Source organism: Orbicella franksi, chromosome 10 (genome assembly GCF_964199315.1).
Source record: "Orbicella franksi chromosome 10, jaOrbFran1.1, whole genome shotgun sequence".
NCBI classification, from domain to species: Eukaryota; Metazoa; Cnidaria; class Anthozoa; order Scleractinia; family Merulinidae; genus Orbicella; species Orbicella franksi.
Window position 1 is genome coordinate 14,417,954 of NC_138154.1, and position 12,778 is coordinate 14,430,731.

The 12,778-nt window shown below is 38.9% G+C and overlaps 1 protein-coding gene across 1 annotated transcript; it reads left to right on the forward strand.

Annotated features, from left to right (window-relative positions):
* Positions 1–54: 54 nt before the first annotated feature.
* Positions 55–11,240, forward strand: LOC145499294 (plastin-3-like). The gene is made up of 13 exons (XM_081478795.1): positions 55–318; positions 608–763; positions 1,666–1,931; positions 3,242–3,461; positions 4,020–4,205; positions 4,945–5,019; positions 5,999–6,079; positions 6,410–6,548; positions 6,672–6,760; positions 7,178–7,370; positions 7,786–7,895; positions 8,731–8,874; positions 10,204–11,240. The coding sequence occupies exons 1-13, from the start codon at positions 259–261 to the stop codon at positions 10,357–10,359; spliced, it is 1,875 nt and encodes a 624-aa protein (XP_081334921.1). The 5' UTR covers positions 55–258; the 3' UTR covers positions 10,360–11,240.
* The last annotated feature ends 1,538 nt before the right edge of the window (positions 11,241–12,778 follow it).

Here is a 12,778-nt window from a genome sequence, read left to right on the forward strand (position 1 = left end):
CGCGATATTTTGGCGGAACACGAAATCGAAAAGCAATCGAAATAAAAACCTCTGGGGAGTAATTTCAATGACCAAATTTGGTCACAGATAGTGGTTGTTGACCAATAGGAGGTCGTTGCTGATGGAAAAGGGAAGTGTGTGCGTTTTAAACCTTGGCACGGCCCACTGAAGCAGACATATTGACCATACATTGTCACTAGTTTGTCTTGTTCCTTGTTCTTTATTTGCGAGGAACACATTCCTGGACTACTCGTCAAAATGGCTGACTTTCATCTTTCGGAGGACGAACTGGCTGATATTCGGGAGTCTTTCGAACAGGTAAATTTGCTTCTGTGTATGATTGAAATCGAATTGCTTTTGTGATGTTCACTTTGTGAAATTAGTTACAATATTTTGAGACAACTTTCCTGAAAAACAGTCGACACCTCATGTCAGTTTTACCGTTTACTGTTTTATGTTCGTGCCGTACTTCAGAGCTTATTTGCTATATCTAGGCTTTTCTTGTCGCTTATTTATTCTGTTTCGATATCGTTCACTTGTGTACATGTCCAGTTGTGAGCTGCAAGAAAGCTCAACCTTGTTTTACTTTTGTCTTCCTAAATCAAAGTTTGATTTGGATAAGAATGGTCATATAACGGCTAGCGAAATTGGAAACGTCATGAAAGCTCTTGGAGAAGATATACCTGGCTATAAATTACGTGACATTGTAAAGGAGGTGGATGCCGATCGAAATGGAACGGTGGAGTTCAATGAATTTTTGGAGGTGAGTCGCGATTTTTCATTCAGTAAGCTTATTTTTCTGGAATCGGAAGCGGAAATGTGTGTCTGCATCAAATTATGACAAAATAACAGCTGCTGTGTTAAAGTGTTGATGAAGACATTGAGGTCTTCTCGCGAGTGATGTGTTTAAAGTAATTAGCATTCTATCACATTTCCATTTCCAGTCTGGGGTTTAACTGGCAATTAGGTTCATTTATACAAGATTATAGTTTGGCAAATTGTATTCCTAAGTATGCCAATTAGTTGGCAGAAAATTATAGTGCCTTTTAGTCCAGATTAGATGTTTGGGTTTCTTTTAATGAGTAGTTGATTACTATCTAATCATGTCAATTATGCATGAATAGCCAACGAGTTATTTTAAATCTTCAGGGCTAATGAGGTCTCGAAACAATATACTTTAGACGTGTCCGCAGTTATTGTTTCACTTTTCACCAGTCATCAGGACACTGGTGATTTACTTAATGTGCTCTACAAAGTACAGATAAAGCCTTGTTCAAAATCCACTTTCTCCCTAACCCTAATAACCACAAGAATTCAGAAAATAGTTTTCAAGAAATACTGCAAAGTCTATCAGAATCACAGTTTAAGGTATCTGCCAAGGTTCAAAGCCAACCACATACAAATCACTGGTGGCACTTGTGTTTTAACCTAAAACCCCTTCAAACCATACATTTTTTGGACTGTTAATAGTTCTTGTTTATTAGCTTTACATTTAAAAAGAGATTGGAAAATTTTGAAATACTTTGACAGTGAAACAAGTTTTGCCAAAATGTGTGTAACTCAATCTCCACACCACAGAAATTAAATGGAAGAAAGTGGTTAACATCACATCGGCATCTTGAGAGCTTGATCTAAAAGAAATTATACAACTTGTTGTCTTTTTAGATTTATAAGAAAAACAGCAAAAAGTTTTCAGCTGGTTCAGAATTCAAGAAATTATTAAAGAAGAAAGAGCAAATTGCAACTTCAGGTGGAACATCGGAAAGTTCGGCAGAAGGCACAAAGCATTCATACTCGGATGCAGAGAGGGTCGCTTTTGCCGACTGGATGAACACTGCACTACAAGATGACAAAGAAGCTAAGGTGTACTTACCAATTGATCCTGCAACCCAGGATATATTCACAAAGATACAGGATGGGATCATATTGTGGTGAGTTTATAGTAATCTAAAATGATCAAAAATGATGATTCAGTTAATCACATTTACTTGCAAGCTGTCCATGTATACTGACAGTAATGAATGAATGCAATATGACATGTTAGAAAATAGCCCAAAGAAAATATGCATGCTGATTAGTTCAAAATTGTGTTCCTATAACTCAATAGAAACACAGAACAAGCATGAGCTGTTGACGTAATGATGAGCACGATCAAAGAGAATTTACATTTTGACGATCAAAGTAAACAAGTTATTTTATTGGGGGTTGTGGTATTTTTTAGAAGAAATAGAAAACATGTTCTTTGTGTTTCTATCAAGTTTTAGAGTTAATCTACCAGCGTTCTAACACATAAGGTGTTCTCTGATTGGCTATGCTACTCACTATCTATTCTGTGATAGATAGTGAGTAGCATAACAGTGTTAACAAAATGACGGCCACTTCTTGGTGTTTTTGAAGTGTCTGTGAAGAGGATTTAGATAGAGTTTTGAGTGACTAGTAGATTTATTCTAGAACAATTAGACTATTAGCTCTCAATTTCTATGCGTGATAGGAAACTCGTGCTGCGCCCTCGTCAACTGTCACACTATAGAAATCTCAAGCTCTTAATCTAATTGTTTGGGAGAACTCGAAAAAGCTGTGGAAGCACTCGCCCAACAGCATGTGTTTCCCCAGCATTTCTCCTTCTCCCAAACTGTCACTCGTGTTTCTATAACTCGATAAAAACAAAGTACATATTTTATATTTCTTAAATCAAGAATAGTGTGACATCTGAGTTAACAGCCTGCAGTACATCAATTTCTAAGCAAGAATTTCAGATAAAACAGTAAAAAAAATGAAAATTATGTGCAAATCAACCTGATTAAACACAAAAGAATCGATATGGCACATAGTCAAAATGAGCTTTCAGTCAACATGCCTCTTCTCTTACATGTAAAAGGACTGGTTATACATGTGCAGGGCCACAAGTGTTTTGAATTAGTGTTGTAGGCCTGGGGCTCTCCTTTTCTAAGACCTAATATCAGCATTGTAACAGATGGTGTATGTTAGAAAGGTAGTATGTAATTTGTTTGGAATCATCTTAATTCTAAGCCATCCCTCTTCATTTCTCTTTCATTGTTACATATTTGGTGTATTTCTGAAGGTGAAATTGAACATGAAGTAAAAAGTGACTCCATGCAGTGTACAGTACAGTGTAGTCATGTTGCCTTAATATTGATTGTAAAACTTCCCGTGTGATTATATTTTGGAACAATGCTGGAGGAAATCAAATGCATTCTTTCCTTTTTTCCCTTTTAATTAGTAAAATGATAAATTTGTCTGTGCCTGACACTGTCGACGAACGTGCTATCAACAAACCAAAATCAGGAAAATCATTGAGCATCTATAAAATTCATGAGAACATGACTCTGGCTCTAAACTCAGCTCAAGCTATTGGCTGCAACATTGTCAACATTGGAGCTGAGGACCTTGAACAGGGAAAGCCTCACCTTGTACTGGGTGTCCTGTGGCAGATCATCAGGGTAAGTTTAATTCTGAGTGCTTTGTAGAATTTTCTTGCAGTTCTAAGTAAACTTGTTTTCAGTTTTGCATTGCTTTTTCTTGTCCATTACCAGTTTTTGAAACCCTAACTTGAATGGCAATTAGTGTAGTCAGTCTTAACTTCAACCTCAATAATAAGGTTTAAATATGATTGATAGTTTAAGTAACTACGACAGGGATGCCAAGGGTAACGCCAACTAAAAATAACTATTCTATCCACCAATCTTGCGATACTCAAAAGGTATTTAGTTTCAATGTTTCTCTGTCAAAACTATCTCTAAAATGAGTATGGAACACAGCATAAAGTTTGAAATGTAACGTTTAAAGATTATCTGTCGTGGTTCATGTTCTCTGGCCAATGTAGAATTTGGTCATTTCACATTGTTGTTTTTCAGAGGACAGCAAAGAAATGTACTAAGAATCATAATTCACATGCACTGCCATTGTTTTGCTCATTAAACCTTCAGTTTAGCGACATTGCTGTTGCCGCCATTGTAGTTTTCTTAAACTTCCTAATGTATTTTTTCCCCTTGAATTAGATTGGCTTGTTTGCCAATATCACATTGACGAGTGTGCCAGGCTTGGCCCGTCTCTTGATGGAGGGAGAGACACTTAGTGACCTGATGGCACTTTCACCTGAGGAAATTTTGTTGAGATGGTTCAACTACCATTTAGCGCAAGCAGGCCACCACCGACGAGTGAAAAACTTCAGTGATGACATACACGTGAGTTACCATATTTATATACATGTGCAACTCTCTGGTGGCCTCATGGTTAGTGCACTCACCCCTGGGTTGAGGGGTCTGGATTTGAGCCCTGGCCGGGGACATTGTGTTGTGTTCTTGGGCAAAGCACTTAATTCTCACAGTACCTAACTCCACCTGGGTATATAAATGGGTATTGGCAAATTTAGTGCTGGGGGGGGGGGGGGTGTAACCTTACAATAGACCAGCGCCCCATCCAGGAGGGGGGGAGAGCAATTACTCCTAGTCACTTCATCCTACCGAAACTTGAGAGAAGTGTCAGCCTGATGGGTTAGTTGTCTCCTATACAGTGAAGTGAAGTGAAGTGAAGTGAAAGACTTAATTTAATGAGGGTGACCCGTGACAGTAACTTAAGTTACTGATAAACTTGGGGCCCTCAGCTTAAAATAATTAGAATGCTAAAAATATATTATTTACAATAAAATGCTAAAATACGATAATTATTTACAATAAAATACTTAATTAAGTTACTATTAAAAATGGTTACAAATAATAAACTGGACTTACAATTTCAAACATACTACGAATAATAAGAGTTAAAAAATTCCATTAGTTTTCTGAGAGTTAAGAATAGTATTACATAATTTAGCCTTAAACGATTTAACGGACTTCTCTGTTTTTAAAGACCGGGGTAAACAGTCTTAACCTTACCACTCAATCAACACTTCTTTTGACTCTGTAAAAATTTCATTTTTGGTAGGATTCTGAATGTTACTCAGTTCTACTCCGTCAAATTTCTCCTCCTGAAGTGTTTGTGGACAACAGGCCAATGCAAGTGAGTAAGACGGGGGCGTAATTACCACAGGAATAAATTGTCTGTAGATAGAGGATATCACACGGGGATGCAAAGATACAAATTTTATTTTTAAGTGGTAAAATATTGTTTTTAACACAAGAAAATAAAATTTATATATATATATTCATATATCTATACAGACAAATTGACAGCACAAACAACTGTGAAAAAGCAAGAATTGACATTATCAATATTATCGTCACTAGTGAGGATATCAAAAATATGTCCTGGATTCTTATTAATATTTTGAGTGGTGTATTTTCCAGTAAACACTGCTCGTGTCTGTATGATAATTAGTCATATTTCCAGTACAAAACAGTTGATTCGAACATCGTCCGGCAAACGACCACCTCTCTTCAGTGACCAGTTTTCCAAAATACCCAGAGTTTCCCAGTCAAATCACTACTTTTGTAACCTCCTGTAAGCGACCACCTCTTGCAAGCAACCGCGACCACTTTTAGAGCAAAAAGTTTGGCATTTTCTTTAAATTCGTTTTTAACCTCTCGTAAGTGACCGCTTGACTGATAATAGGGCGTAAATTGGGTAATAAGGTATTGTTACATTATCACATTCCTGAGATGGAAATTTCTCAATGAGAAGTACTCACTTTTTTTCTCAAAATTGACTTTTCACATGAATAAAGCAGTTAAACATCATTCTGGTAAGTCTCTGCAGTTACCATATGCTAATGAGGCAAAATTTTGACCCAATATGGTTTAAGCTCTCATAAGTGACCACTTATGCTTGACAGTTTGGGTAGTCGCTTATGGGAGGTTCGACTGTACTAACTTTGACTGTAAGTTGAGCAAGCTATATAGGTAGACAATAATAATTTCTTGTAACAACATTTCTTTATAAACTAGTGGCACTGTGTCATGGTTTTTGGTGGAAAGATTTAAGAATTACTGCTTGCCAGTCACAGCCAACACTCTTTCACTGATTGTGATGTTTGTTGTAGGAAAAAGACCTCAACAAAAGAGCTGAGAAAATGCTGCAAATGGCAGATAGAATTGGTTGCAGGAAGTTTGTGCGTGCCAAGGTACAGTATTCATATTGTTTCATATTTAACTGGGAACTTAGTAATCATGTTGTTTCTAGTAAATGCAATTTCCAGGATTAATCATGTAGATCAATTTGGTTAGCTACATGTACTTGAGTGAATTTTTACCCAGTCCTCTACTTAAAAGACTTCAATTAGTTTCCCTGTACCTGTAAAAATATTCTTATACAGCTGTAGACCCAGTTTTTAAGGTAAATATTATTTACTACAAGCATTCTTCAGAATGCTGGGTACATGGAGAGTCAATTCCATCTATTAAAATTATAAATCAGAGAATGGTATAATTTTGAATGGTTTTCACTCTTCCAGGATGTTGTAGCTGGTAACTCAAAATTGAACATGGCCTTTGTGGCAAACTTGTTCAATCGTTACCCAGCCTTGCCTCCAATGGATGCTGAAGAAACTGAAGAACTGGAAGAGCCACGAGAGGAGACGAGAGAAGAGAAAAGTATGTGAATACAGTGATGCTGTACTGTTGCCATTTGAAAAAGAAAATTGAATCTTTATCCTTTCTCAGAGTGGTTCTGAAAAGATTGCTCAACCAAGTATTAACCAGTTTTTTTTTCCACAGCCTTCCGTAACTGGATGAACAGTATTGGCGTCAACCCGTACGTAAACAATCTTTACAGGGACCTCTGCAGTGGATTAGTCCTGCTACAGGTAAGGTTAGCTTTCTTTTTGCCTTACTGTGCCTTTCAATAACATGCGGACTCTAAAATTCAAAGCTTAACCGGCAAATGTGTTTTTCACTACCATCAATCAAATGTTCGGTGGCTCCTCCCAGCTTCAGACTATTTCCAAGCACTGTTTCGATGTCTGAACCATGCTCAGCGATTTGATTACCACGCGCTCAGCAGTGGTCGGGAACTGGGAGAAGCCACCAAACAGTTGATTGACGGTAGCGAAAAACGATTTTGTTGGTTGAGCTTTGAATTTTAGAGTCTGCATGTTATTGAAAGGCACAGTAAGCTGAGGTCAGTTGATTCCAAAATGTTGATGTGACATGCAGATAGGGTAAAAATTGGTTAAAACGCTCAGCCTTCCAAGCGGTCTTTAATGTGAAGTTATCTCTTGCAGCTGTATGATATTGTGAAACCTGGAGTTGTCAACTGGGATAAAGTCAATAGGCCTCCTTTTAAACAAATGGGTGGAAAGATGAAGAAGATAGAGAACTGTAACTATGCAGTTGAGCTTGGGAAGACAATGAAATTTTCACTGGTTGGAATTGGAGGTCAAGACATTCACGACTGCAATGAGACGCTGACCCTGGGTAAGCGGGAACATATGACTCTGAAATAACGTCAGTTAACTCCTATTAGGCACAACAATATATATACACAGATATTAATTTGTTCACCAACATAATCTTTTTTGCTTTTATCTTAAGTTCTTCACATTTGGTTTTTAGATCAAGTGATCTATCACCACACCTAATGTCCACTTGATGTCCAGTTTTTGGTGTTATTAACATTTTCCAACCATATGAAACAAAAACTTGAATTATTTGTTTCAGCAATCACTGGAGCTGGGTGGTGTACAAAAACTGTAACAATACTGATTTTTTTTCCCCCTTTTTTCTTGGTGGGGGTTTCCCACAAAAATCTGTGTTACCTGCCTAGATTTCTCAGTGTCGGTATAATTTCGAGATGCACCTGATGTACTGACAAGAGATTTTGTTTCAACAGCTGTTGTCTGGCAACAGATGAGGTCATACACACTTGCCTTGCTCTCAAAGTTGACTCCAGATGGCAAAAAGATTGAAGACAAAGACATCATTGAATGGGTTAATGAAAAGGTAAATTAATGATAAAGTATTTAAAATACTCTGGTAGAAGAATGTCACGCTGCCTGTAGGACTTTTAAGGAGGGAGAATGGCTCATGCGTATCAAACAGTTTGGTGGCAGGTTCTGGATAGTTCATCTTTTTTGTTGTTGTTATTGCACAATCTGGCACTCCTCTCACTATGGTACCCTCAGTCGAGGAGTTTAACGAGGAGTCTCAACAGACTGTTGAATAATGGCTGGTTTCCATAGATTGTGTGTTTGGGAGGAGACGGGGGAGGGAGGTGGGGGGTAATGTGTGATAGACTTGCATCATCCAAGTGGAATAACAATACTCCCACAAGTGAATGATGAAATGTTAGGCATCGCATAATCTTTGGACCAAAAAAAATCTGGATCCTTAATGTAGTTATCAGAATCCATGACCTACCGGATACCTGTCGGGCATTAACAACTGAGCTACAGTGTAGGACAAGACTCATTGTGAGCTGGGCCATTTTGGAAGGTTCAAATGGGACATGCATCCTTCTTACTTGTACTATGAGCAATGCCAAAAGTGCCCTGTGAAGAGATAATTAAATATCATTTGAAAAATGGTACATTTTACTGGGCTGTCATTAAGTTTTGAGTCACCTGTAGCCTTGTTCTCCACACCAGTAGCATACTTATTAGTTTGTGGGTGAACTCTATCAACAACAGGCAATTTCACCCATAGCATCAAGGGAAAATCAAGCACACTCAGCTGTAACAGGTGTTACGGGTTACATCCCTTAATGAAAGCCCTGTTTTAAGCCAAAACGTTGTTTTCAGTTGTGTTAAGGTAACCTTCATGTGTTGTTGATCTTAAGTTACAAGGCGCAGGCAAGTCAAGCAGAATCACAAACTTTCAGGATCCCAGCATCAGTAGCAGCCTGCCTGTTCTGGATTTAGTCGATGTCATTAAGCCCGGCATTGTGGAGTATGACATGGTGTCCAGTGCCACCACTGATGAAGTAAGTAGTACTTTAAAGGAGCTCAGCCACGGTTTGCGCATATTGAAAAGTTCAATTTTTCAAATTCGACGTTTGTAATCCGTGTTAATCTTCTCCATCCTTAGCCATCCTTGTCCCTTTGTGGTTTATCATCATCTCTTTGGTGTTTTTCTATCTTATTAAACTGTTATTTTCAGGTTTCCTACCATTTAAAGGTAATTTTGTATGTGGCCAAAATAACTCAAAATACCGTGACCGAGCTCCTTTAAGTAACAATATCATATGGCAAGGTACTTGTAGTCTTGAGGTAAATCCAAGTGTTCTGATTGGTTCTTACTTGGTGGGGATTATGCCATATGGACCATCTCTATGGAAAGAGTCACAAGCTGTGTATCAAAAGCGGGCAAATTAAATGACAAGCATGACCCGAGCGCCATATAATAAACTCCTTCCTAACCTAGCTTGCTCGAGCCGTACTCGGAGATATTGGCCCTTGGTAGTTCTTGTACAAATACTTTTGATTTTAGAATAGCCAAAACCCAACGTTAGTTGGCTCAGACACTCACCTAAAAAGATATAGATTTTTTCTTTAAGAACGTTCGCGCGTAAATTTTCCAGTCGATAGATTTTTTAGAATTTTTTTACTGCAGTCAGAGAATGAGTTACTTGTGTCAGAAATGAAAAAAATTGGGGGTCAGCGACTTCGTTTCAGAGATAAAGCGTGTGGAAAACTAGCCTGATTTCGAAAAATTGGCGCCCGTAATTCAGCATGGTCTACAGGGGTTTATATAGAAGGAGAGTCTACGGAAGCAAACGGTCTCAAATGGGTCTGTTGCGTAAATAATTCCAAAGGTTGCCAACGTATTCACAAAACTTAACCCGTCAAGAGGCATTTGAAATCGCCGCACAGATAAACGAGGAGCTAAAAATAACGAAATTCGATGGTGCATTTTGCCAAAAGCTCAAACTTCTAATAGATAGATTTTCTTCATTTTTTGGCTAAACGTACAAAATCGGTAGACGAAATGATCCATCAAAAGAAAAATAGGGATCACCGAACGTCCAAGATCGTTAAATCCAGGCAAAGCTATAGCAATGGCCATCTGCCCTATCGTTGTTCATTTTATTACTTAGCGCGCACATTGATGCATGACTTGCCATGTGAGTTTGTTTGCTCAGTAAGGATGCGCAGAAACAATTAGCGGATCGTCATCAAATAATAGTAACTCGTAGGGTTAGTACCCTAGGCATCGGTCTACAGCAAGTTCCTCCCTCCAATGCTGGAAGCTGATATTATGTTATTGGCTTGTCAGTCAAAACTTATACTTTTTTCTTTGTTTTGTGCTTTAGGAGAAACATGAAAATGCCAAATATGCCCTTAGTGTTGCCCGAAAGATTGGTGCCACAACCTACGCCCTGCCTGATGATCTGGTGGAAGTAAAACCCAAGATGGTGTTGACAGTCTTTGCCTGTCTAATGGCTACTTACCTAGCCTTGAACAATTAATCTGCCTATTTATCAGAGAGCCGAAGCCTGCACGTTCTGTTTTTGTAGCCCAAAAAATTTGATAGGTCTCATAAAAAAAATATTCAAACGTCAGAAGATTTTTTAACAAATAACTGTTACTTTACGACTTAAGTTTGTTTGTGTTTGGCGTGGTCTGAAGAGGAGGGGTGGAGTGGGGGAAACGGGGTGTTCTGCACAAACCTCGCGCAAAGAATGCACAGATGTTCTCCAGTCCAGTACTTCAATTTATTTAATTCAATCACTGCTGGTCGAAGCATGTGTAAGTAATTTCTAAAGTCTTCAATTCCACATAGTCAAAGAATTTACAACTCACATAAATTGGTGTAGCAACTGATTTAGCAGCAAGGGTATTTTCCCCTGGCTGCTAAGTCAGTTTTTTTGGGGGGTGGCAACTCTGTGACCAGAAATAAATAAACGTTAAATTTTTATAAATGGTTGTGTGTAATAATGTTAGGCTGGGATAGGCTATTTGAAGGTGAGCTAAGATTATCCAGGACTAACATGAACTGTGATTATGACTTGATTTTTTCCACTTTCGAGATATTTTAAAGTTATTTCATCTGTAGAAAATCAGCAGTAGAGAGCGTTTTGTAAGGAAAAGAAAATAACCCTTGACTAACTTCTAATGCTACATTATTGTTAATTAGCGTGCGAGCAACCAGGTCTTGGTTCAAAGAAGAGAATTTAACGTTTCAAAGATGACTGGGAAGAGCGTTCACATGTCTTAGGTAATCTAATTTTCTAAAATCTGAAATAAATTATCAGTAAAACTCTACTTGATTGCAAGGCACTGTAAGTCGGCTCTTATAGTGGATGTAGTTAGCTGTGTTTTTGAGAATAAATATTTTAGATCTTTTGTATTTCTTGTTGTGATGCCTGAGTATCATTTTGTGAGCAACCTTCTACATCGTGATTCTCTCTGACACGCAACACTACGCTCTTCGAGAACGTAGCGTTGCGTTGCGTGTCGTACCCAGATCTCACTCTGTTTGACGTTGGAAAGTGTTGGAGAGGTTCGAGATTAGTAATAAGCAAAATAAAGCCAAGCCGTTTTGAGATTTGCAATTTCGGTTATCGTCAGTCTTCGTTGCAGACCAGGAGAGAGGTTGAATAGTGTCGGGGTAGCTGGAGGTTTCGCACCCACCTGGGTTCGTATCCACATCGATTCAACTGGCGATCAAGTGCTTAAAATTTACCTCTCTCTTACCGAGCGAAATGAAACAAAATCACACAAAACATGTTTATTTCTCGTTCTTTAATCCATTGACGGTGAAGGCGAACTCGAAATAGAAAGGTTATGATTAATTCAGGGGTGCGAACTCGACTGGGTGCGAACTCGACTGGGTGCGAAACGGGTAACATTCACATTCCCGTCCCCGGAGGTTACGCTTCTTTTGGTCAGCACCAAGAATCGCGACCTCTGGGACCTCTGGGACCTCTGGGGATCCCTCTGGGCTGGTCCAACACCGGAAGTCCGCGATTCACCGACTGACAAATCTGATTTACTGCAATCTCGTTCCCAGAGTCTTCGTTCCCCTTGACCAGCGGTCGGAAAACGAGAGCTCCGGGAGCAACCATTCTGAAATAACCGAATTCTGGTGATTCTGCCCATCCAGTTTCACTGCGCAGTCCGCATCTATTGCGCATGCCTGAAATGGTTGCTCCCAGAGCTCTCACTTTCCGACCGCTGGTCAAGGGGAACGAAGACTCTGGGAACGAGATTGGATTTACTGAGAATACGAAACGAATAGTCTACGCATGCTCAGAAAATTGGGTGCGGCCACAGGCCGCGATTTTTGGTGCTGACCAAAAGGAGCGCGGCCTCTGGGAACGAGAATGGTAATTTTCAGTGTCGGTGTTTGATTGCGAGCATATAGTTTTTAGGGTATTTGCCTGCCTAACTATCAACCGCGTACGAGAGTCTTCGTTTCCCTTTACCAGCGGTAGTGAAGCGAGCGACCCTGGAGAGATTCGATTTAAGGTAATTCCCCTGAAATAAAACTGTACATAGGTTTTTGTTCAAACTTTGTCCAATGAATATCTATCATATGAGAACTTAAATTATAAAATTAAAAAGGGTGGTGCCCATGCTCGTTAAGGAGCAGTGAGGCATTGAAAATGTCCCATTTTAGCGTTATTTAATACTTATTACAAGAACGCGTTCCAAGTTATTGTAAACTCTTTGTGAGCCCAGACTCATGAAAACACGCCTCAAACTACAGTCAATACTTGTGTCGGACACAAATAAACTAAATAGATTTTGACAGACAGCTGAGTCCTTGTCAAAATATTGGAACCAAGTTGCTTGCCACGGCTATCAAACTGCAAAATAGAAAAGACTACAGTGCAGCTGCTATTTTTCTTATTTATTCAATTTTTAAACATAGGAATCAGATCA

Bases quoted from the DNA above. Each gene is read 5' to 3' on its own strand.
- LOC145499294 (XM_081478795.1), top strand. From the start codon at position 259: ATGGCTGACTTTCATCTTTCGGAGGACGAACTGGCTGATATTCGGGAG. The intron at 4,206-4,944 runs GTGAGTTACCAT...CATTTTTGGTAG, and splicing joins ACTTCAGTGATGACATACAC to GATTCTGAATGTTACTCAGT. The intron at 6,549-6,671 runs GTATGTGAATAC...TTTTTTCCACAG, and splicing joins GGAGACGAGAGAAGAGAAAA to CCTTCCGTAACTGGATGAAC.